Source organism: Conger conger, chromosome 3 (assembly GCF_963514075.1).
Source record: "Conger conger chromosome 3, fConCon1.1, whole genome shotgun sequence".
Lineage (NCBI taxonomy): Eukaryota > Metazoa > Chordata > Actinopteri > Anguilliformes > Congridae > Conger > Conger conger.
In genome coordinates this window covers 38,456,889-38,483,299 of record NC_083762.1, presented here as the reverse complement: position 1 = coordinate 38,483,299, position 26,411 = coordinate 38,456,889, and the positions used below count along the sequence as shown (strand labels likewise).

At 41.0% G+C, this 26,411-nt stretch overlaps 1 protein-coding gene across 1 annotated transcript; it reads right to left on the bottom strand.

Annotated features, from left to right (window-relative positions):
• Positions 1 to 208: 208 nt before the first annotated feature.
• Positions 209 to 18,514, bottom strand: LOC133124717 (thrombospondin-type laminin G domain and EAR repeat-containing protein-like). Its single transcript, XM_061236145.1, has 12 exons — positions 18,387 to 18,514; positions 13,902 to 14,122; positions 12,762 to 12,988; positions 12,032 to 12,122; positions 11,540 to 11,696; positions 9,519 to 9,650; positions 8,957 to 9,189; positions 7,685 to 7,874; positions 6,611 to 6,843; positions 3,061 to 3,239; positions 2,692 to 2,793; positions 209 to 2,612 (listed from the first exon to the last, which is right to left on the bottom strand). Exons 1-12 carry the CDS (start codon positions 18,475 to 18,477, stop codon positions 2,459 to 2,461), a joined length of 2,010 nt encoding a protein of 669 aa, XP_061092129.1. The 5' UTR covers positions 18,478 to 18,514; the 3' UTR covers positions 209 to 2,458.
• Positions 18,515 to 26,411: the final 7,897 nt, after the last annotated feature.

Genomic DNA, 26,411 nt, shown 5'->3' with positions numbered 1-26,411 from the left:
AAAAGTTTATTTTTTTAGTTTAGCTTAACTAATGAACCTAAACTAATGACGAATGAAATGAAACAAAAATAAACCAGAATAGTGCATTAAGTAACATTGTGAGTGACAGCAGAAACGGTATTCAAGCCTTACAGTTTTCCTAAAATAAAATAAAATTCAATGTTAAACAATTTTGCCATTATTTTATTTATACAAGCTAGCCAATCTTCATCACAGTGTCTGGTTATTTCTGCCTCAAAAGTCTTTTTTTATCTCCCATATTTTCATGGGCCAAAACATTGCCCGCCAATTTGGCAAATGCAGTCAGACGCAGGTCTTTTTTGCCACGGGCAGTACTGGAAGCTGCTTTGTTTCCCTTTCCAGTCCTTGATCCAGACTGCACAGTCATTGTGTTGCAGGAATGTCCCTCATGAGCCACTGCAGTATGCGGCCCGCCGGCTCAAACCTCGTTTCCCATGGTGACGTTATGGCCGATTACTCACTGCCCAACGAGACGTCCCAGCCACACTCAGCACTGGCACGGTCTTTGTTCAGTTCCAGACCACCCGGTGCATCACTACATTGAAACAATCCCCGATCCACAGTCCTTATTTTCTCTCAAGAATGCAATACATTTTTAAGCCAAAACTCTCATATTCAGTGGCAGGTAAACATTAACGTTGCCATTCACAGTTTATACTCATGACAAAAATGAATGTTAGCACCCATGAGACCAACTTTGCATGAATATGCAATATTACATAATTGGTAACAATGAAATGATTATTTTAGATGACTCTTGTGGAATGATGGATAAGGATTTCTCAATAGGTGACTTGTATCTCAGCAGGGCGACATATGTACAGTATCTTGGCATTTTGCAGCTGGAGCAAACATTATTAACATTAAAACCCATATGGACGTCACAAATAGAGGTTGCAGGAATTACACCATTCCAAGTAGCTTATCATAGAAGGACTGCAGTAACACAGGAAGAATATACAGTACTTGTGTTACTCAGTGGGCACTTTATTAGGTATTATCTAGGTATGACCCCATTTTGCCTCCAGCCTGACTACTACTTGCAGTGCTGGAAACATTCCTTGGGGATTTTGGTCCATGTAGACTTGGTAGCATCAAGCAGTTCCTGCAGTTTTTTCAGCCTCATGCTGTGAATCTCCAGTTCCACTCATCCCAAAGATGTGCTATTGGATTGAGATCTGAGGATTGTGCAGGCCATTGCTGTGAGATAAAGTCCGGCAAGTTAGTGGATCCAGCTGGAGGTATTCTGTGCTTTGCAGCATTTTGTGCATTATCTTGCTGGAAGGAATCATATTGAGTTGCAACCACATTATGTGCTGTTTGGATGAGCAGGGTATGCATAAACAAGTAGGTATACCTAATAAAGTGACCACTGTGTGTGTGTGTGTGTGTGTGTGTGTGTGTGTGTGTACGTAATTAAATATTAGATCATATTAATGGAAGTATTCTTAATCAATTGATAAAAAAAAAAAAAGTCTTCTTTCAACATTGTACATTGCATATAATTATAAGAACTGGGGTGACAGATCCTCATTTAAAGTTTACTTCATTATTAAATAAAATATCATTATACTGTTACAAAAATAGAAATCCTAAAATATTATTTCATAATAAATTGAACCTATATCTTTCGACAGACAAGCGAGTGCCGCACCTTTTCTTATATTTAAACATAGCATTATTATTTTAAGGTTGCATGTTCGCTTGAGCACAAGCTTCAAATATCACACACAAGAGTATTCTCGTAAATTATTCCAATGGAAAAGGCTGGGCTGAAGTCATTTCTGTGTGAATGCACTGTTTCCCACTGCTCTCTGTCCTTACAGTTCTTACAGGGCATACATAAGCGTGAAAGAGCCTTTGTTACTTTCTCATTTATCTCCACTCCTGGGCTCATTACTCTGTTCAACATTCAGCTGTAGATTCCAATGGCTTCACTGAAACATGAAATATAGTATGTGTGATGAGACCCCCTGCTGTAAAATCCAAATATGCCAGCTTGACCAGCTTGAAAATTGAGCTGGTAAAGTTGGTCATGACCTGGTCTAGCTGGGTATGAGCTGGTCAACCAGCATGGCCAAGCTAGTCATGAAGCTGGTCTAGCTGGGTATGAGCTGGTCAACCATGCTACCAGCTGTTAAAACATAGCTTATGCTGCTCAAACCGTGTCAAGCTGGGAGCTAGTCTGAACTGGTCAACCAGCTACCAGCTGTTTCAAAACCTAGCTTGAGCTGACATGTGGTCCAAACCACAGGCATGGTACAGTTGTACAGTTTTGGGGTGGTACCAGCATATCAAGTTCCCGAGCGTTGCAAAGACTCCTCTTCCCTGCCAGTCTGCTCATAGTCAGTCCCAGGTCTCTGTCTCGGCCCCAGTCATGTGAATCACTGGCCCGGTTCGTTGGAGCGCACGGGGGAAGGGTGACCAGCTGACCTCCTCAGTACGTCTTCAGCCTGAAGACCTTGGAGAGGGGCTGCGTGGCACTGGAGTACATGAGGTAGGAGCCCTCCGTGGAGGTGAAGAACTCCCAGTCTATGCACCCGGTGGTAGGCAACCGGTGAATGGGAACAAAGCCCTCATATCCCTGCCACCTGTCAACGGCGATAAGAGAGTCAGAGGCGAGACCGAGTTACACTCATCAACCAGAACTCAGTAATTCGAGCACCTTACCTGTATATGACACTGTTTAATGAGTGGGAAGTCCCGTCGAAGGAATTGGCTACCACCAGAAACTTTTCATCTCCCATTGTAAAAAACTCCCAGTCAACCGCACTGATGAGAAATAAAATGACATGGCAAGAGAGAAGGTTCGTTGAGAAATGGGGAATGCTAAATTTCCAATAAAAGAATAGTTCTGGATTCAAGTTGGTTAGGGTCCCATATGAACCACTGAATTAGTGCTACTCCCAGGGACATGCTGTCTGATGGTAAATTATGGCCCACAGGCTTTTGGCAACTGCAGTAGCAAACTGAAACACTGGCTGACTAAATTATTTTTACTGCAAATTCACATTGACATAGACCTCCCCAGCAGCTCACCTGTAGGTTACAATATCCTGAAATTTGAGGAACGTCTTCGTTGTTGTACTGAGCTCGTAGATGGTGGAATTAATTGCATAGAGGCTGGGGACGTTTTCATAAAACTTCTGGCCATTAGCCACTGCCAAGAAGACCCTGTTCCCAATCTGGAACATCTCCCAATCTGTTGCTCCAAAGGTCTGTAAAGACAAATAGTCCAATTAATGGACATGAAGACACACAGTCCTCTGCCAGTCAATGCATATAATTTACCTTCCAATCATCACAGGTTCAAATACATGACAGAATCCGAATGAAACTGCATTACCAAGCTGGACACTGCAGAGCCACACATACAGATGGATAGCCCTAGTTTTTTAACATGAAATATTTGGACAACACATCATAGCTAGTTAAATAGTAATGGCTTAGTATGTTTCAATTCTGCTGGCTTGGGAACACTTATCTGATTGATTTAGTCTCCTGCCCAAATTCACACATCAAAAAAATACAGAAATGTCCGTACAAAATGAAATAATGCAGTATGAATATAGAAATGCAGATGTACAGTGTATTCTGTTGAAAGGGAAAACTCTGGTTGTGCAAGTAACAACAGGTGGTCTGCTCAACTTTCCAGCACAGTTTCAACTATGCATAAAACCTGTTGCAATATTTAGCCAGCAGAGGTCAGTAAAGATGTATTATCTACACTTGTTTATCAAATCATTTTGCTAAAGTTGTATGCAATCCTACATGTGAGGATGACGCATTGGTTATGGATTTCAATGGAACAATTTTGTTTTTGAGAGGAGAGTGATCTAATGACAAAGGTTTCGAGTCAAATGGGGCCCAGGGGACCACAGTGTCTGCAGGCTTTTTGTGGTTTCTATCAATCAGCTGCCTTGAGAACAAGGTGTTTGGATTCATTAGCCAATTAATGATTCCATGAATAACTGGAGCCAAAAACACCCCAAAGCCAGCAGACTTGGTGGCACTCCAGGACTGGAATTTAACATCTGTGATTTAAAGAACTCAAATGAAGTTTATAGCACCACCAAGTGGCAAATCCATGCCTAAATCATCCTCTGCTGATGTATCCTTATCTCACTGTGCTAAGTAAATGTTCACAATGAACCACGTTTATCAGTGTTTATGCCAATGGACCAGGCTACCACTAAAAGGAGGAAGAGGAGAAAGAAGAGAAAGAAGAAGAAGAAGAAGAAGAAGAAGAGAAAGATGAAGAATAATAATGAGAAGAAGAAGAGCAACAGGGTATCTATACACCTGTGGTGCAAGGCCCCTAATAATAAAACCAGCAAATAGCACTTTAGCACTTGTCGTGGTGGCTTGTCCTCACTGTCACTGTCAAGACTTGGTCACTGGATACCACCACACACTGCTGTGTTGCACAAGAGAGTGTGGAATTTGAGAATCAGATTACAGTCAAAACAGCATGAGCATGCTGGATGGAGCAATTATTTTTCAAATTAGAATTTTTATTTTTTTATTTTGATTTAAGATTTAATTAAAAAAATGGAATCAGTCTGGTCAGCACCTGAACCTGGACACACGCCCTGTGCTGTTCTGATGGGTAGTGTGAGTTAGCCCAATCGATCTGATGTGCCACACTGACGCAGTGCTGCCAGATGGAATTCCCCATTAAAATAAGGGTTTCCATGGCTGCTGGCCTGCCTGATTGAGTCTGTGCTCACCGGATAAGCGATTAAAACCTGCGTTTCATTATTAATCACAGCTTTCGCAGGCATGCCAGCGGATATGTGTCGACAGGTCCTTTCTATTTTTAGTCGTGCCAGTCCCACACTGATGACTGATCTGTGTTTGGAGGGCCGCCAACTGCTGTCAGTGCTTTCTCCCTACAGCGGGTTTGAACATCAACCTCACAGGGAATGGAAGTCTAATGGAAAGCCCTCAATATAAAATTCACTCTCTCGGGAAGTTCGGTGAATATGATACCCCTTATTAGATTCTTTTCACAATATAACTCAAATGCCCAATGGTGCGATCCAATTGCAAAAGGTATCTTAAATTAACTAAATGCGTGCTTGGTTCTTTGGAAAAAGAAGTTCCCATGCCAAGCCCTTGATTCAATGCGTCTCAGGTGAAATGCCAAACCTATTTCTTTTTTCCCCTGAAACTAAAAATTGTTACATTTACATTCCTTGTAATTGTTCAGGGATAATGGCAGGAAGTCAGAGAATATCCACAAGTGCCGTTTCATTTTTCAGAAGTTTCGGAAGTATTGGTGACAAACGTTATGTTTCATAGCAATCATTTCTGCAATCATATTAATTCCCTTCATCTTAAAGATTTACATGTTTTACACATAGTGGATATTGATGTAGCACCTTTCAACTGAATGTCTCAGTAATTATATCTTCAAAGATAACTCAAACAGCTTTCATAGTGATACAAAGATGACTGTTTTACTCCCAAGAAGTAGAAGAACTTTGAAGAAGTGTTGTGATGTATAAATCACCACTCCACTGCGATTGCTCTGGCCAAGGAAATGATTGAGTGAAGTCCTTGCACTTGTAAATGTCTGGGAGTTCCCATACAGGAGCTCCCTGCTTATAAGTTTCCCAAATGTCAAGTTTTGACATGACACGTGCATCTTACAGAACACCTCACTCATTTACACAAACCGTGTTTGATCTTCTTAATGCCTCTTTACAGGCTAGAGTCCCATACACCAGATGTCATGTCTGGCAGTTTCTGATTTAATTTGCTCCTTACACATCTTTGCCCTTCAGTTTTTCTGCAGTAGCAGGTGCTTCAGCCCGTAGGGGTTGGTGTATCATTTTTAATTGTTCCGGAAAACGAGACGCTTCCCACCCAGGAGCTGGAGCGAACCTAATATCTGACATGAATATCGCATAAAGTAATGAGAATAATAGCGGAACTGTACATTACTGAAACTGAAACAGACAGGATGATCTGCTAAGGCAATGAACAATGCATATTGTCAATCAAGTTGCTAAATATCTGCTCTACTGAAAATTCCAGCTACTGTAAGACCAGCTGGGATTCTGAGCTGGTTTAGAATGGCTTAACCTGTGTTTTTTTTTAAAGATATTTTTTAGGCCTTTTTCAGCTTTATTGGACAGTATATAGTATAGAGACAGGAAGAATGGGAGCGAGAGAGAGGGGAAGACATGTGACAAATGTCGGACGGTCGGATTCAAACCGCCGACGTCGCGGCTCGCAATGAGCATGCGGTCAGTGCTCTACAGGCTGCGCCACCGAGACACCCATTAACACTTCCAGCTGGTTATAGCTCGCCTGTGGCTAGTCAAAGCTGGTCTCTAGTCAGATGAAGCTGGCCGGAGCTGGTTTAGCTCATGGAATAATCTGGTGGATTGGCTAACTGTATAGGCTGATCAGCTGGTTGACCAGCGAAAAGTGTTTAAAACACAGCTTAAACCAGTTTAGGCTGGTTTAAACTGGAATTTTCTGCTTTACCGTCAGCTCTAGACTCCATGGCTCAGTGTTGAAGGGCTATGTGTTGCCAGTCCTGACAGCTAGTGTATTGGTGCTATGCCATGTGACTCACCGAGATGGCCTGGAAGGGCTTGAACATTCCTTCTAACCAGATGTAGATTATGGAGTCGACGTGTGTCGAGATACCGTTGAAAGTGTTGGCCACCACAAGGAAATGGTAAGGACCTATGGTAAAGAATTCCCAGTCGTAGGCCCCTGAGGTTTGGATTGTCTGGTTCACTTCAAACACCTTGCTTCCTGGGTTCCACTTGTAGATGACACTATTAATATTATGGTTGCGTTCCCCTATGGGCCAAAAAAAGTTGAATATTAAAACTACACGCAGGCTAAGATGCATACAAATTAATACAATTGATTTAGACTATTTAAAGCCATTTTTGTAAATTAATGTATAGATTAAAATATTAATATTTGTTTGGGTTAATCACTCCTTTGTGCTAGACTCTCCTGCCAGCTACCAGTATCTGACAGCCTGTCTCCTTCCCTGATGTCTGTGGGTGTCTGGACAGATCTAGAGCCTGCTGGCTGAGATCCAGCTGCTACAGGTGTGCATACTACCACTGCTACTGCAGGTGCACAGACTGTCTATCACCCCCCTTATGTTCTCAGTGGTGTCTTTGATCCTTTGTACAGAGCTGTTTCTCTGCACCGTAATGGGGAATCAAAGCAACATGATCTGTCTCCTGGAACACACTTCCTGGGGCCAGCCTGTAGCCTAGTGGCTAAGGTATATGACAGGGACATGAGCAAGGCCCTTGACCACGCATTATTCCAGGGGGGATTGTCCCTTGCGTAGTCTAAACAACTGTAAGTCATTTTGGGTAATAATATATGCTAAATAACAAAATATGATTATATTTTATAATATTTAATACAATTTGATTGCAGTTTGATTATTCCTTCCCAAAACAAGCAGCACTGGACACGACAAGTTTGCTGCGTCCACCATCTTGAAGCCAAGCCATAGATAAGCATTGATCTGTGGAGTGATTTTTTGTCATTTTTCAAGAATATCCTCTTCATTCATTTTCTCTCTGTTTATGAGACAGCAGTTCCTGAAGGTGCAATTAGCATGCCTGGATAATGGCTTTCTCATTTACATAGAGCGCGTGTTTCTGTTCTGTACCTTGTCTGTGATTGGCCACAGCGAGGAAGGCCTCTCCCTGGATGGTGAAGGCCTCCCAGTCCCGCGCGCTGTGCGTCTCCAGTGTCTGGTAGGGAAGGAACTTCTTTTTCCTTGGGCTCCACTTGTAGATCACAGACAGCTCCTGAGCCTCCTGATCCTTCCCTCTTGAATTGGCAACTGCCAAGAACATCTAAATCAACAATATAAAGAGAGTCTAGTTATGGTAATTATAGTAATCTTACTTACAGTAACTCCAGTTTTTTTGCCTTTTCATTTCAATTTGGAATGCCCAATTGTATTTTCGGGCCTGTCTCATAACTGCAGGTCCACCGCCCTGCTGTAAAATCCAGCTAGGCCAGCTTCATCAGCTTCAAAACTAAGCGGGTCAAGCTGGTGATATGCTGGTCTAGCTGGGTATGAGCTGGTCAATCAAAAAGTGTTAGTAGCTTGTCCAGCTCTTTCAAAACCGAACTTGAGATGTTTTTCTTTCTCGGAAAGAATGGCAACAAAACCAGGCTTTCCTCCAGGATGTGAAGTATCGGCCACTGCTTCTTTTCACTCTGCAGTCCGTCAGCTGAACCGTGCAGTCACTGCATTGGAGGTGTCCATTTTACATGCCTCAGAGGAGTGGCTTGTGTACAACGAGATGAAGACCAATTAAAATTATCTTCTTTCAAAAAATGTAATCAAACTCATAGAATTACTCAAATGTTTTGATGAATTACTACCAGCTGAATAGAACGCTGATACGTATCTGCTTATCAGATGTCAAGTCCATGTCAATTCAGTCAATTCAGGAAATCAACTGAAATTCAGTTAATTCATTGAAAAAATCTCAAAGAACATTATAGACATTTATCATTCATGAATGGAATTGCAACTGATTTCTAGAGTCTACTGAATTTACACAGAACTGACCCTAACCCTGTTGCTTATATACTATTGCATCAGTTTCCTCCATTGTGAATACATACATTGGGCGAAATGCAGGAATACACCCTGGACAAGTCGCCAGTCCATCGCAGGGCACGCACACCATTCACTCACATACTCATACCTATGGGCAATTTAGACTCTCCAATCAGCCTAAGCTGCATGTCTTTGGACTGTGGGAGGAAACCGGAGTACCCGGAGGAAACCCACGCAAACATGGGGAGAACCCAGGACCTCCTTGCTGTGAGGCAGCAGTGCTACCCACTGCACCATCCGTGCCACCATTGTGAATACATGTATACAATAAAACATACTGTATATAATTGATTAAAGTCTCGCCTTGTTGCCCACTGTGAAGTATTTCCAGGCTTGGGCTTGGAAGGTACTGATGTTCTGGTATGGTTCAAACTTCCCATCAATCCACTTGTATATCACAGAGCCAGGATTAGACTCCCAGTCTGCCATTGCAGCAAAAAGTCCCTCTGATGGGATTTGGAAAACCTCAATGTCAAATGTCTTGGAGTTTGTGTAGAGGTCTTGGTAATCCTCGACATAGTCCAGCCTCTGTCTCCCTGCAGATCACACACACACGTTAGAGACACAGGGACCTTGCTGTATCTTTTTACAGAATAAGCAGAAAGAAGAAAAACTGTGCTTCAAGTTGTTTACAATAGGTTCATGTGTTCCAATACAAAACATATTTTAATGCAAAACAATTATGTATTAGACCCAGGTCTGGTAGCAACATCAGTGATTCACTTAATAGTTTTCTTTTCTCCTACAACCATCACAAATCTAGCTTTGTACACTCAATGAGGGACACCCTCCCAATATGTGGCCACCATTACTGAGGCTGGTGAAAGGGAGGGAAAGAGCACCCATCAAAGGGGGCTGGTCTCACCTTCCAGCAGGGGAACCCAAGCCACACCATCACAGATGAAGAGGCCCCTCTTCAGTGTATCGAACCACAGCTGGCCCCGTTCACTCTTGGTACAGGAGGGCAGTGTTCCCAGAGTCACCCGCACACTGGCCTCTGTGTGAAGGACAGGGACGAAGTAGGGATGAGACATCCTTTTAAACGGTACGGCCAGCACTCCATGGATTCAAGTGCTGTTTCTGTTTGCAAGTATTTAATAATTAGACACATTTTTTTATTTTATAGACAAAATTGGTAACTTGATATTTGGGTATGAATTCAGTAATGAGATTACTCGGTACCACTCCGGTCTGGCAGCTCTGGTCGCCTTATGGTTCCCTCTCTACGTGCACCTGGCGGTCGAACTGCACGTTCACGCCTGTTTTCCGTTCTGGTTCCTCAGTGGTGGAATGTCTTGCCTACCACTGTCAGGACAGCAGAATCCCTCCCCCTATTTCGACGCAGACTCAAAACCCACCTTTTCAAACTCTACCTTAGTCCTCCCTCCTGATTTCCCCTGCCCCTCCTTTCTGATATCCCTATCCCTAACCCCCCCCCCAAAAAATAAAAAAAATAATAAAATTGGCATTTATGATGACGACTATGTTTAGAACAGCATTCCATGTGTATTTTCCTAGTTCTGGATGTGATGCTTCGACTTATGGTAGAACCTATGCACTTGTAAGTCGCTTTGGATTAAAAGCGTCTGCCAAATGACAAAAATGTAAAAAAATGTAAATGTCGGTAATTACTATGTTTGACTTCCCGAATGGAAGTAATCAAGACAGATACAGTGATTCAGTCTTTCCAGACATAGCTTATTCACTTTCTGTTCTGTTAGGCTAACCCAGATCAGTTCATCATTACTGTCTGATTGTGACCGTGAGTAATTGAAGTTGGAAAAGCTCCAAATGAAACTCAACTGCACCCTAAAGAAAACAAAAGCAAAGACTCTCTGCCAAACCACAATCAAGTTTTCATGAGGAAGAGTCTTCAATGTAAACCGACAGATGAAAGCTCAATGTCAGATACGCAACAAATTTAGATGTATAGTTTTGTTTTTCCAAGTGTGTGTGCTTGGCTTTGTTTCATAAACTAATTAATGTAAAATACTGATGTTCTGCACATAATCAATCAGTGTGTTTGGCGTATCTCGATAAAGAAAGCAATGCTACCTTTTGATGGCAGACAGCCATCTTGTTTCTATGTAACTGGGCAGCTATGCAGTCACGGAGTACCATGCCAACCCCAGCTTCTTTCGTTGTGCACCATGAGGTCAATTTCTGGACTAGATGTTGGTAAAATGTTATGATGTAATGCAGTGTTCTTTCCCAGCCTACGCAGAAATTACTGGATAATAACAGGGGAATGTTTCTATGTGGGAGGCTATGATTTTTCTAGGTCACATTTATGCACTATGCTGTAAATGAAGTAAGAAGTTTTAGCTGCCATCCCTCTTGTTACCATGCTCTCGTAATACAAGGTCAATAATACATTTTAAAGGCCCAAAAATGTCTAGTTGTTTGCATTCAATGTCTTGAGTGTTGTCTATGCATTCATATTTGTTTGATTCTGATTACACTGATAAGTGTACTTCCCCTGCCTCCAAAATGACAATTTCTGTAAGCATACATTCAAAAATATATTTTTTCTGTGTATTATCCATAAAAATTGGTTATACAACAGTATTTCGATTTCCTCAAATCTATGCTACATGTAATTTTGTCTCTTTTCTCAAGATATCAAAAATAAAATTCAGATTTTCAATTGTAGCAAAATAAACACAAAATTTGAAAAATTGCTTTTCACTGCTTTTCTGTAATTGTTTCTGTAACAAATAGCCTCCAGTTTTTAGTCAGATGAAGACACACAAATAACATGTACTTATGCATTAAAAGAACTCACATTCCAATTACATGCATTCCATACTAAAAATGAATCTGTTAAAACCGCATTTAAATAAATGTACTTCAGAATCTATTCACTGATTCCCTGCCCCAGGTTACCATAGGGAAACTTCAGAACTTCATGTTCGGATGGTTGGGCAGGCAGGTGCAGCAGGGCAGAGGGGACGGAGAGTATGGCAAGATTGGGGTTGGAAGATGGGCATATTCGTGAGGTAGCATCAGACCCGGGCAACAGAACCAGCTGTCGCATCAGCCCCTGCAACAGACAGCGATCAGACACCAGATTATTTATTGTCATGATTCTTCTAGTTGCTGTGGTTACGTTTTTTTTGTCTGTCATTGCAGTTTACACACTGCAATAAAACCACTGTTGGATAGTTTGTTTGCGTTGTTTTGAACAGCCTTGATGGTAAATATAGAAGTAGACAGAGGTCAAAAAGTCAGAGGAGGGAAACTTGGCAAAAACATGGTTAAGTGTAAACAGAGCAACAGACTGCACAGAGGTCATGCCAGCTGAATCTTGTGACAGGGCCAGGCCTCTTTGTTATGTCTCTGGTCCAACTTCAAAATCAATACTCCAATACTACTTACTGAAAACAATCCTTTCCATCGTCTTCGGTTTCCGATGTAGAACCTGGATCCCTCAGTACTGACAGTCGGGGGGAAAGGCCTCTCCTGCAGCCTGTGAACATACACCCTGATCATTCACATCCTCTGTAAAACACACACCCTGATCATTCACATTCTCTGTAAAACACACACCCTGATCATTCACATTCTCTGTAAAACACACACCCTGATCATTCCCATCCTCTATAAAACACACACCCTGATCATTCACATCCTCTATAAAACACACACCCTGATCATTCACATCCTCTATAAAACACACACCCTGATCGTTCACATTCTCTATACAATACACACCCTGATCATTCACATTCTCTATACAATACACACCCTGATCATTCACATCCTCTCTAAAACACACACCCTGATCATTCACATCAACTGTAAAATACACACCCTGATCATCCACATCAACTGTAAAATACACACCCTGATCATTCACATCAACTGTAAAACACACCCTGATCAGTCACATCAACTGTAAAATACAAACCATGATCATCCACATCATCTCTAAAATACACACCCTGATCATCAAAATCATATTAAATATTAGTTTAATCCAATTAATCACCACACATGAGCAATCATACAATGGCTTTCAATCTTCCAGAAAAAAAGAGAAAGTGAATTCAGGCTGATCTGAGATCAGTGCTTAGCCCAACTCTGTCCCTTCACCCCATTGACTCACAGCTCCAGAGGTATTCCACAGTCCATGGTGAGTGTGACATAATGGCCAGTGATTGACAGCACCAGGGTGTGCCACTGGTTGTCCACCAGCTGTACGGCCCTGAAGGTGAGCTTCTCTCGCCCGGCTGGGCCCAGGAACAGGAAGTGAAGCCTGTCTCGGGAGTAGCGTAGGCCCAGCAGCAGCCTGTCCGACTTCTCCTCCACCAGTGTGAAAATGTACTCATTCTTCTGTAGATGCAGGGAACACAACAAGGAGGGTGATCAGACATCTTGTTTTGTTTCCCAGGACAGTCCCATATTTCAGCTCCTGAGAAAATAGAGAGACTTTCCCGTATTTTTGTTGCAACAAATGTTAATGGGTGTTACTGATTCTGATTGCCATTGTCGTCGGTCTCATTGCATTGTATACACAGCCCTTAAGGGAATCTGGTCACATTACAACTAAGACATGTTGAGCTCTCTCACCTCAAACCTGTCGTCACCTTTAAAGACCTGGCTGACTGTCTTCCTTTATTTCATGTCCAAGCCAATGCTAAAGAAGGCCATGTCACTTCACCTCAAGTCAAAGTGTGAATTTAAGTCAGCATTACCTAAAGCACAGGGGCCTATATCACAAAGCAGACTAAGTAGCGTAGCCAGCTAACTTTGTGCTTAGTCTGAAGTTTATGGAATTACAAAAGTCACTCTAATTTGATCGAACTATGTCACCATGGTGACTTATGCTGCAGAGCTAAACTGTTCGGAGGCTGTTTTTGTTCAGTAGTAACAAAATCAAAATCTAGAAATATACACCATGGTTCAAACTGCAATATGAAGAAATGCTGTGCTTAAAATTGAGGAGAAATATTTCTTCCTCCTCTATTTCAAGCTCCTGAAGTGCTACTGTTGGACGTATGAAGTATCATTAGTATGAGTCTCAGATGGAATATAACAAAATAGAAACACTAAGTAAGAAAAGCACATGCAGCTAATGCAATCGAGCCATTACCAAATTCATGTTTTCATGACTGACATCTGTACATCATAAAATTCATGGTATCTGTGAGTTATTTGACCAACATATTGAGATCCTCACATTACATGTGTAAGGTAATATTGGTGTAGTATCTGTGCAGGATGGTGTTTTGCACACTTGCCTTACCTTGGGTGCTACGTGGGAGACCTTGAGCGTGACCACAATGGAGAACTCAGTGGGAAACAAGTGACAATTTATGAAAATCTGTGAGGAGGGGAAGCTGAGTGCCTCATGTGGCCCGGCCAGCTGCAGGCCTTTGGCCCCCTGGTCCTGGACCACACGTAGGCCACTAAGGGCCTTCCCGCCCCCTGGAAGAACCCGAGACAGGAAGTCGAGCGGCAACAGATCTGCAAGAAGAGGGGCAATCGTTTTCATCATTATTGTTTCTGCATACGGTATAAACATTCTGTTTACTTTGGGAGTGAAATACAGGGTAGAATTAGTCAATGCATGATGGATGAAAAAACAGTTTATGCTTAATTTGCCTTAAAATATACCAAGGAAGAACATAACATTGTTGTACAGGGCTGCTTCTGATATTGCGTCTGGTATTGATAATGAAAATGGCTGACTATGCAAAGTAACTGGAACAAAGAGGAAGTGAGGACGGAGTTTTTGGAGATAATCTTCTCACGGATCCATTTATCACTAATGGAGATAGAGACACCAGAACCTGGCTGACTGCTTGTGGACTGCTGTTTTCTCTACGGAAAAACTATCTCTGATAATGATGTAAAAGCAAATAGATTGTCTTTGGAAGTTTAATGCTTCGGTTTATTTGAAATTCCCCTTGAGATGGAGACAGTTGCTACCAGAAAGGATTGTTAATGTATGTAGAAATGATTAGCAACTGCTGAGGATTTGTTAGCATTATTCAAATTAACTGGCTTCTGAGAAAAGCAATGGGAAAGCTTTTAAAATCAGTTTGAATTATATTTAGTTTCAGTTCATTTTTGAAATCCCTCAGTTTTAGAATTAGTGTAAAAAAGTTTGGATCTGAGAGCCATAATTCCAAATTGCAAAGAAGAACTTTTTTTAAAGGTTTGAGAGGTAATTTAAATGCGTTTAATTTAAAAATAAATGACAAGCATTTTGGTATTTTTGTATTTTTATGTGTGTTCTCTTTTACTTCAATAAATAAGCTATGCATGGGGTTTTGGTCAAGTTCCAAAAGCAGAAAAGCTCTTATTTTTTTGATGTATGAAGAACTATAGTACTTGTCACTTAATGAGACTTTACAGTAAAAAATAAGTCTTGACAAGAGATGTTTTGAATTTCATTAAAATGTATATGCTGTGAATTCAAATACTGCTGACATAGTATAATGCTAAACATAGGTCAAACAATATAAACAATTCATGAGAGATAAAACTTATCTCTCAAATTATTATTTTTTTTAAACCAAAATCAAGAGTACTTTCCAACATTTTCAGTTTCAGTATACAAGATGTCCCACTAAAAACTGGCATTCATTGAAAATACTATACATAAAGCTTTGAAATCATAGACTATAATATACATTCCTATTGTAAAATAAAATATAAATGCATTACAGGATTGTTGATAGGTCCTGGGTGCTGTTGAACAACTGGGACCCAGTTACTCATTCCTTACTGTCCTCTGAGATAACTTTGTTCTCAAGATGCTGGCTATTTAAATAGTATATTTAAAATAACAATGGGAGGGGCCTGCTCTTATAGAGCTCCTACTTTATGGAATAATCTCCCCAGGCATACATTGCCTAGTGCCTAACATCCTTCTTTGTTCCTTTTTCCTGGGTCCCCCCACAAAGCTCTTGGACCACTCCAAAACGACCCCCGCCCTGAGTTTGTGGACCCTGCTACTCTCCTGGTTCATGCCCACACATTGACACATCGTGGAACAACAGATTCATCCTCCTTCCCTCTGAACTACCCTACATCCATCCATGTGGACTAGATAACCAGCTAGTTTAATACCTGAACTGTTACAGTCTCCACCTATAGGCCAGCAGAGGATGGGAATGCCTCTATAGCCGGGTTCCTCTCAAGATTTCTTCCCATCAGGGAGTTTTTTCTCGTCACTGTTTGAGGGTTTTTCTCCTACTAGGGAGTAATTTACCTCATATGCTATTTGGGGGCTTAGGGCTGATATTTCCCCTTCCCTCAAAGCATCTTTGGCATAGTCTGTAGTGAAAAGCACTATACAAATAAAATTGAATTGAATTGAACACTCCCTACTTTCCATTCACCTTTGTCACAGAATGCTTCTCATGTTTACAGGCTTTTGCTTGTTTTTGTTTTTAATTCTGTCTGTAAACTGTCTGTTTTTCCATCTTCAAAGGCTTTTAGTATCTACATTGTAACAAAAGGCATGACGTTAAGAGTGGAATGAACGCAGGTGTGTAAATCATGTTAAACGGAGCTGTTTAGCATCTTTCTGGCACTCAGCCCAGTGTGCGATAACAGAGTTCACTTATGCCCACAGGCACAGGGACCCTGCACATAATGTAGCTAAAGAGGGTCTAGCCTACTGTATCTGGACTAGCATACTGTACCTCAAGCAGATTCACAGTGTCTTTTCCAACAGAAATATAGAGATTTCAACAGCAAGTGATTTGTGATTAGCAAGGTTCAATGGTTTTCATTTGAGTCCAACCACTGCAAAGTATTGTTACAAGTCTAATATTCAGTATGTATTATGGACATACAAAACTTTCAATTAATTTGTTTATCTGTTCTTGTCTTTAAAGCCTCTAGCAGTTCATGAAAGCTTTTAAATTTGTTCCTTTTTTATCAGATTTTCATAGGCCTCCTTTAGGTCCTGGGAAGCAGGGCCTTAAAATGAGGCTATTTGTGTGTAGCCGACAGTATATATATGCATAGTCTTTTAGTCCATGTCTAAAAAACAGTCTGTTTCCGTATTCATCCCCATGTAAACAGTGAAGTGTGTGAAAACTCTGTTTGAGAGTTTCTGTTCACACAAACAGATTAGATGCTTCTGCATCTAATATCGTGCTAAGACCCAGCAATTTTGTCATTTCTGTCCTCTGTAAGGGACATGAGTCTCTGCTCTTAATCTCATTAACCATATATTCTACTATACTACAACCTACAGTACAAGGGACATTCAACAAAAATAGAATAAATAATATTTTTGAAAATATTGTTGCTGCAACATACATCCAAATGATGTAAAAGAAAAAAAAAATACTAAAAAAGAATTCTGACGGATATCAGTAGCATATATTACAGCAAATGTGTTTATGTGTCTATCCACTGACACATATTAAACATTGAGAAACATATTGCTTAAATATGTAATTGACAGTGATCCCTGCCAGTGACGACTGAATTCTAGGATCACGGTGATTGTGAATACACCATTCACAGAGACAGATACAAGGAGAAGAGCAATCTCAGAAAGACAGCAGCACATTTACCTGCAATCTAATCTGATCTGTCTGCCAGCATTATCAGAGGAAGCAATGAGGAAGTGTGTCTCCCAAGGCTAATTATGAGCGACTGTTGGCTCAGACACAGACAGAGGGACAATTAGCCATCTTTCATTTTTTAAGACTCTGAGTAGTTCAGGCAAATGATAACCAAAGCACAGATGGGAGGGGTCTTACTGTTACTTCATTAACTTTGACCAAAACTGCACATATCTCACCTTAATATGAGCAGATCTCTGTTAAAATGCCTGTTAAAAGTTAATCGAATGAATTTTGCTTTAAATTAGGACTGGGCTTTCAAAAGCAAAAAGCTAATCTCTTTACTTTCTGTCTATAAGGTTAATGCTACAGCCTTTCATTTAATCTCACAGCAATTTACAGATGAGTGTAACCATTACCAACATGGCTTACAAGGTAAGACATTTCTTCTGAAAAAGGTGCAGGTTATAGCATGTTCCGAAAATAGTCTTTTAACTCTATTCTACCGTCAATTAGCACAGGCATGTGTCCAATCAATTAAGGCTCTTCAGTTTTCATATTTGTTGCTGTTTTGTTCAAAAACAATACTCTAGCAATGATAACAATATTCAAAGGCTTATTTTAGATCTCCAACTCAAGTGAATAAATGGAAGTAATTCAATGAGCTGATTTTACCATTACTCATTACTTTTCCAAGCTCACCCATGCATGTTGCAAAATAAGTTGTTAAGTAAAGAACACACAGTTAATTTGTGGCTGGTTGTTGTAATATATACCTTTTGAGATGCAGTGAATCTAGACATATATTTTGTAAATATTTATCTTTGGCAGGGATCAGCAACTTACGGTCCTTGATGGCCGAGAACGTCTGGTTTTCCACCCTCCCTTTACCTGGGAGTCATGTGTGAAGACAGTCTGGCCAATCAGTAGCACTAATTACCGGGGAGAAAAGAAAACCAGGGCTGGATTTGGATTAGAGGACTAGAGTTGATGATCCCTGCTCTATGTCTTCTCCTCCTGATGGGGTTTGATAAAGCAATAAAAGCAATAACCTGACCTGTAGCCACGCTCCACGCTCCAAATTCCAAATCTTGTGTTTAATCTTATCAGCCAGGTGCAGAGAAAAGAAGTGCAGAGTCCGGTGTGTTTGTGAGCATGTGCAGAGTGTGAGAGAAGCAGGGAAGGGGTGAACATCCTACCTGTGCATGGCCTCCATGGTCGGGCCTGACCCTCACAGGTCCCGGTGAGAAGGCCCAGGAAGAGCAGCACCGACGTCCACAATGGCTCCATTCAGAGGAACCCTGCGTGATCCCTGCCGACACTGTCCCTCATTTCTCTACAGCGCCCACGCGTCACACCAATGACCGACGGTCCCGGACGATGGCCGGACATCTGTGAAAAAAGGTGGGCGGCATCCCCGTCGAATAGTCTCCCGCAGAAATGGGCCACTAAACAGTGACTAAACAGCTCCTCTTTTCTCCTCAGGTATCTTGAAGACTGGCCCTGTCAATATCCTGCTGTGTTAATAATTAACAAACAACTCATTAACAGAGCGGTTAATGATGGGTTTACGTCCCAGAAGGCTTTGTTTCCCGCGGATGCCTTGTGTTTCTCTCCCGATACGGCCCGGTGACCCAGCAGATCCAGTCTGTGAGGGATCTCCTCCAAACTCCCCCCAGCCTGTGAGTGAGAAAGTGAGAAAGTGCCCCTTGCACCCAGGACTTATCTGGAAGGATAGGCACCGTGTCCCAACTGACATTTAAATGAGAATAAGTGTGCTGCAGAGAGGAGGGGCAGTAGGAGGGGACAGGAGGGATAGAGGTGGGGTCAGAGAGAGAGAGACAGGGAAGAGCAATAGAGGGAGGGAGAGAGAGAGGTGAGTTTGACAGGTTTTCTTTCATATCCAAGTCCCTGCCTCTCTCTCTCTCAGATGTGTGAAGCGTTTAGGAATTCCCCGTCTGAGAACGGCGCTGTCCTCACTCTGAACTCCCTGCCAATCCAAACGGTTAGCTCTCTGAACACAGCTTATGCGGCCCCGCGTCAAGCGAGAAGGCCTTCCAGGCAAAAGAGTCCTCTGCTTCTGTGCGCCTCTCACTCGTTTTGCCCTCAGGCAGAGCTCAGCCCGCCTCGTCGAGCGACTGATATTTATTGAGCCGAGAACTCTCGTCACATCCAACCGTTGATCTGGGTCACTTCCCATCTCCAGCGGTTGCAGGGTTCAAACTGTCTAGCTCACCCAAACAAACACACCCTTTACGGTACCTGATGTACAGATTCCACTGTGACACTGTTCTATGGTTCTTTTCCGTATCCATTTTATTTTTGCGGGTTAACTTTGTTGCTTGGGAGGGAAAGAAGAGAGACAACCAAGAAAAGAGTTCTAGAAGAAAGGACTAGAGATGAACATACACGCTGAGCAGGAAATAAAAGGAAGCTTTTATTTGGGTGTGCTCGCTAGTTAATAGAGGCAAATAATAGTGACCGCACCCCTGCGAATGGCTGTGGAATCCCACTGGGCACGATTATGTTCGCAAACAAGAAGAGTAATAATGTTCTTACCTTTTTCTCTGCACAAATTCTGGAAAGGTACCGGACTCCTAGTGCACCATGGTATCCCATACTTGAACAAGAGTAATTGAGTACAGGAGTCAATGTTTTTTTAATTTTTTTTACTTATAAAAAATAATATTTTACTGACAACATAACATGTTAGTACAATTGCCGGCAGTTCAACATCTTGAGCTTCCATGCCGGAGTTAATGTTATATCCCCTGCAAGGTTGTCGCTGTATAAATTGTAATCAAATCATTCCCACTTAAACATAATTTTGATTGTTTGTCACTGTAAGAGAAATGTAATTTAATCATAGGTCACAGGGGTCAAAGCAAAGATGCCAACATACCCCCTCTGGTGGTAGAACTATCCCCATCCAGCTCTGTCAGTTCTCAAATCCTCAAAACAAAACTGTCACTTACGACAGTCAGCAGAATAAGAATAAAATAAAATAAAAATAAAAATAAAAATAAAAATAAAAATAAAAATAAAAATAAAAATAAATACAGTTATTCGGCTGAGCAGAATAGTGAGCTAGGGAATGGATGTCCTCGATACATTTCAGAACGACAGTTGTAGCATTAATGCTTTTATATTCTTAGGCCCTCATAATAGTGCTCAGCCTAGCTGGTGTAAATTCATAGATATGCATGCACACTAACTAGATGTGAGATGAAGTGATTTTAAGTCTATATGTAATATCTCTCTCTCTCTCTCTCTCTCCCTCTCTCAGGGGATAATATTAAATATGCTCTCACTCTCTCCCTCTCTCAGGGGTCAATATTAAAATGTGGTTTGGAAAGAAATATGTTTATATGATTAACAAAGCCCTGATTCTGTGTTTTTTAGCCATGATATTCAGAGGACAAATTACACATATCATTCATACTACATCCTAATATAGTTGTGAATGTATGCGCTTCATAATTAGTTCCTGTGTTAGTAAACTCAGCCTTTGATGCATTTCCCTTTTGTCAAAAATCGTTCCCTCTACACAGCAGCATTTGTTATAATTCTCCCCTTGACTTGCATGCATGTGGGGATAGAAAGGATTCAGGCTAGACAGACCACAAGCCTGTGCTATCAAAGCATTAAGCACTTAATTAATCAAAGCAAAAAGGAATTACAGTTCAATTATTTAAAATGTGAGCCACCGTTTAAACAAGGCTTTTTAAAATTATTAATTATCTTCAAGTGAAAAATGCCAATTGAACGCTTCCATCAGTAGGGAGATGCAGCAGTGGCATAATTACAGGATTTGTTGTGGACTGGCGGTGTTCGGGGGGGAAGGAAGTCGAAATGGGGAGGGGAAAGGATGTTATTTAAGGTCTTTTATCCTTTCAACAGGAAGCAGTTATACGTAGGTGGATGCAAATGAAGCTCGGTTTATACACAAAGGTGTAGTATTTACAGTTTGAATCCTTTATCAGCAGTTACAGAAAAGTTACATTGTGCTCTTACGATCAAGTCATGCTTTCTGTGACCATACAATTAATGGAAACAGATGCTTTTGACCATTAGAGCAACTTATGAGTTGAGAAATAATAAATCTGTTATGTCTAGCAAGGTGTGTGTATACAGTACGCTCCAGAATTATTGGCACCCTTAATATATATTCACAAAAAGTACTGGATACTTTCAACCAAAGTCTTACATTTTTCAAATAAAAAATGTATTGTCCCAATCCTGGTTCCACAATTATTGGCACCCCTGGATTAATACTTTGTGCAAACACCCCTGGCAAAGATCACAGCCGGGAGTTTTTTCCTGTAATGCATTATATGGATTTTTGACCATTCCTCCATGCAGAACTTTTCAGAATCATTGATATCCTTGGGATACCCCCCTCTTCAGTTCAGACCACCAGTTTTTCATTGGATTTAAGTTTGGCCTTTGCAGACCATTGTTTTTAATGAACCATTTCTGTGTGTATTTTGATGCATGCTTGGAGGCATTGCCCTGCTGGAAAATCTACATATGACCAAGGCTCAGTTTCCAAGCAGAGGCAACCAGATTTTCTGGTAAGATTTCCTGGTACTTTGTTGAATTAATTGTGCCATTGATCGTAAATGGTGCCCCTGGACCACTGTCAGCAAAACATCTCCAAAACCTCAATGACTCGATGACTGTATTATTGTTTAAAACAGCTCTTCATGTATATTTTACTAGTTATGGATTTGATGCTTTAACCTGTGGAAGAACCTATGCACTTCCAAATCGCTTTGGATTAAAAGCATCAGCCAAATGACTAAAATGTAAATGTAAATGACCCACCATCATATTTGCCTCCAAACATGTGGAAAGTGTATATGTACAAAGCTTTCAATTTTGTTCTCTGACCATAGCACTCTCTTCCAGTCATAATTCCAGTGAGGTTTGGCAAACTCAAGGTGCTCGGTTTTGTTAATTGTGCTCAGTAAGGGCCGTGCAAAATTCATTGTGTTGATCATTGTGTTATAAACAGGAGACCATTCCCACACTCAGACAATGCCTTGCAACTATTTTAGATTGAATAAAGTACCTAAATGTTTTTTTTGCTTGATCTCATATCTGAATAATCATAGTATATGAAAAACTGACAGACGTATTACAGAGTGTAGCTTTAAGTAGATATCAAAGTTGACACTTTTAATGCCAATCTTTTGAAAATTGTTATAGGTGCCCTGGGTGGCTCATCCTGCTAAGACACAGGGTTCAGTGTGTGGACAGGCCGCAGTCACCTGCAGACTGCCTGTTTCAGCTGCTCATGAAGTACACTCCTCTACCATCCTGACTGTGCAGTTCAGCAGGTACAGGGCACAGTGAAAACAAGGAGCGTATGTGCCTGTCTGCGCTCTGTCGACTGGAAGGTACTGCAGTCATTAAACAGGCTTATCCACACAATGGTGTGTTGTGATTTATGATCTTTTTTTTAATTATTACATTTTCAGTTTAAAATCGTGTACTATGCTAACTGTATAATCATTTAATCAGGACATGGTGAAAGCTAAACTTGATGTATATTCTAGCTGCGCTGACTTTGCTATTCTCGATAGGATAGCGTACATGTTGACATTCTTTGAAAGCTACAGCCAGCCGACACACAGAACGCGCCCTTGCTGTCCAATGTCACTGCTGGAAGCGAACGGCGCTTTGATTTCTGTTGATGTTTCATAATCAGCAGGAGGAGGAATTCAGACTTGTTTGGACATGAAAAAAATATGACTGAGCAGACTGCAATGAGAATCTCCTCATTTAATGTCCCCTGCGTAGGTTAGCGCATGATGCCACAAGTTGCTCCTTCATGGACAGAAGGCCCTGTTTTGCGTTACACCTCATAGCTCATCCACTGTTTATTTGGGAAAGATGAACAGCATTCAGTGGTCGTCCTTGGAAAAGATTGTATCCCAAGTACAACCATGGACAGTATAGTATTCCTACCATACTGCACAGACACATTCTGAGATCGGGAGATGTGGTATTCAAAGGGCTTGTGATGAAAAGCATGCTATAAAGTGTTCTTAATGATAATCTATATATTTCAGAGAAAGAATGTTTGTTCAGTTAAATATTTCGGTGTAATGTGATATTGTTGGGCTGTCAGATTAAGTCATCATGATGATTAAGAGTGTTGTTTTTCCACAGATTACCACAGAGCACAGCTGTACTCGGTGCTGGACTGCATTAAACAAGTTGTTCTCTAGCCCTCAGTCTCCAACACTACAGATTTAAAAATAGTGTTCTTGGTGTGTGTATGCATGTGAACATGCGTACACAAATGAGCGGGTGGTTTTTGAATGCAATTTTATTTATTTTTTCAAGACCAGCAACCTTTTGAGTGATTGAGGTGAAGTGATAGGACAGCAGACTGCAGCTGAATTTTCATATGGCAGCTTGACAGAGATCTGCGGTTTGGCTGCAAAGAGGCAGAGCAAAGATGCAAGCGTGCCGATGGCATGTACTGCCAGTCTGCCACCCAAGCTGGAATTACAAGCACAAGGAAACAGTATCACATCTCTACCTGACCGACACCACAGATAACAACAAGATCCCAACTCTGATTCACGGTGCCCTCAATCAACCTCTCACACTAACCAGATTTGTAAGATAATAAAAATTTGGAACATCATAAAATTTTAATGGAGACTATCCAGCAGAGCTGTATTCCATTTGATTTTAATTTGGCTGCAAATAGTTTATAGTTTTTGATACCAGTACATATCCAGTGTAGTCTGTAAGTATTTGGACAGTGGTACAATTTCTGCTCTTTTGGCTCTGTGCTCCAGGGCATTTGAAATGAAACAATGAATATGAGGTTAAAGTGCAGACTGTCACCTGTAATTTGAAGGCATTTACATCCATATCGGATGATCTGTGTAGGAACTACATTTTATACATTGTCCCTCCGTTTTAGGGTTCCAAAAGTAATTGGACAGTTAGCTTCTCAGCTGTTTCTGATTAGTCGGGTGTATTCTATCACTTCCTTAGTGCAGGTATACCTGTAAGAAACCTTTCAGTATCGAGCCTAGATTTTAGGCTGTTGATTGCCTTTGGAGTCTGTAACTGCCATTTGTCAACATGTGGATAACAGTTGTACCAATGGCTGTGAAATAATAAAAAAACAACAACAATATGCTTCCAAAATCAACTGTTTGGAACATCATTAAAGGAGTAACATGGTTGTTGAATGTGACACTTGCCAGTTGTCTTTTGGCAACAACAAAACAAATGTGCATCATTTTATTATTATTCAGTCATTTAAAAGTATTTTTCTAAGCCCACTATAAAAGTTCACCCAAACTGCCTGGGCATGGTAATGAGAACTGCCAATTAGCTATAATTCACAGACCGTGCTCCCACTCTCAACACACCATAGCTACCTCCATGATACATCTTGGGAGACAGAATTTAGCTAAGTTGATATACTAGCTAACTTAGTATATCAAATATCGGTAGCTAAGGTAAAGATGCTGACTTATTCAATAATGATTAACTAGCTAGCTAGCTAACGGTTGATCAATTTGAAACGCGTCTCCAAAACTAAAGAACAAACATATTTCATACTTTCAGTGTGTTTCCTCAAAGTCCTCTTGTGCAAATTGCAAATTGCATAGAAAAAGCTATGTTACTCCTTTAACACACAACAGGCCAGGTAGACCAAGGAAGACCTCTACAGTCAATGAATTCTGGTCATAATGAAGAAGCCCAAACACCACTCAGACAGATCAGAAACACTCATCTGGGGGCAGGGGTGGATGTGTCAGGGATGCTCTCAACAGAAGACTTCACAAACAGAGGCTACACTGCAAGATGGAAACAACTCTTTAGATGCATAAAACGGCCGGCCAGGTTACAGGAAATAGCCTGGTAAAAGGTCTTGTGGACAGATAAGACGGTAGACTTGTATCAGTGTGATTGCAAGAGCATCTTATCTGCTCAAGTACAATCAAATGCCTGTTAATAAAAGTCTATTATGGGGATATCGACCTTTGGCTGGCTGGTTAGCTAGCTAGCTTAATAGTCTATTTAAAGAAAACAAAGTCTGTGGTTGTTTAGGTGCTTGCAGTAGTAGTTAATAGTCTCAGGGACTAATATAAAACAAAAAGACTACTTTCTGGTAGTTAACTGGAAAGATCAACCAGCTTTTAGAACATATCCCCATCACAGTAAAAAAATTACCCAATACAGTAATAGAATGGAGGGTCATTTTTGAGGGTTGAGAAAACAAACCATCTCATAATGAAAAATGCAGTTTAGTCAGAAAAATTTACTTCCAGTTCCGCTGACTGCTGAAACCGCATATAATAATTGAATATAGAATATATTCAAAAGGTTTTAAGTTATCTTTTTTCATAGGCCAGGAAGTTCTGGAGCTCATTTCACTGTCTGGACACTGCTGCCCCCACACTCACCCATGCGCACCGATTTCATTACCCTGAAAACAGAAGCATATCCCATATCCCTCAAGCACCTGAAAAGCACACAGCCCTGCGTTCCCAAGTCAGCTTCTGCTCTTTGGTGTCAGGTCCTCGCCTGAGGGACCATCACAGCTGAGAGTACCCGCTCTAATCATACCTAAAGACTGATGTAATTGCTGGGTGGCGACAGAGTCACCCTATAATCACCCTCTGGGCAGCAGTCACCCTCAATCATCACCATGGGTACCGCCTTGCCTGCTACAGGGCTCATACTGTGACTAAGCAGTCGCATATTGCGACCATTTTTCTTGCCAGTGTGAGTACTTGATTTTGTTTAAGACTAAAAAAAAGTTAATTCTTTCAATTATGTTTTTTAATTGTTTCCCCCTCCCCAAATTATGCGACTTCCCAGTTCTGCAATTCACTACACTTCATCAATTTGTGACAATTTTTAAACTTCACTTCCGCATGTTGTGTCCCCAATACCATAAATGATTCAGCAGATACTGTACTGCAACACATATAGTTCTGATGACTGCATGATACAAAAATAATAAAGATAAATAGGCCAAAAATAAATAAAACCACTCGGAGAAAAAATAACAATAGTAGCCTATAGAAGGAAGAGAGAAAAAAGGGGTGCGAGTGTGTCTTGTTTCGAATGGTTCAATCTATGCAGTGTCTACTGGATCATTTATTGTATATTGGTTCGAATATTGGTTCAATGTACTGTATTCAGCTACATAAAAAAGAAAGTCATTAATAGGAGATAAC

Bases quoted from the DNA above. Each gene is read 5' to 3' on its own strand.
- LOC133124717 (XM_061236145.1), bottom strand. From the start codon at position 18,477: ATGGAGCCATTGTGGACGTCGGTGCTGCTCTTCCTGGGCCTTCTCACC. The intron at 12,123-12,761 runs GTGAGTCAATGG...GTATGTTCACAG, and splicing joins TGTGGAATACCTCTGGAGCT to GCTGCAGGAGAGGCCTTTCC. The intron at 6,844-7,684 runs GTACAGAACAGA...TTTGGCCCATAG, and splicing joins TGTGGCCAATCACAGACAAG to GGGAACGCAACCATAATATT.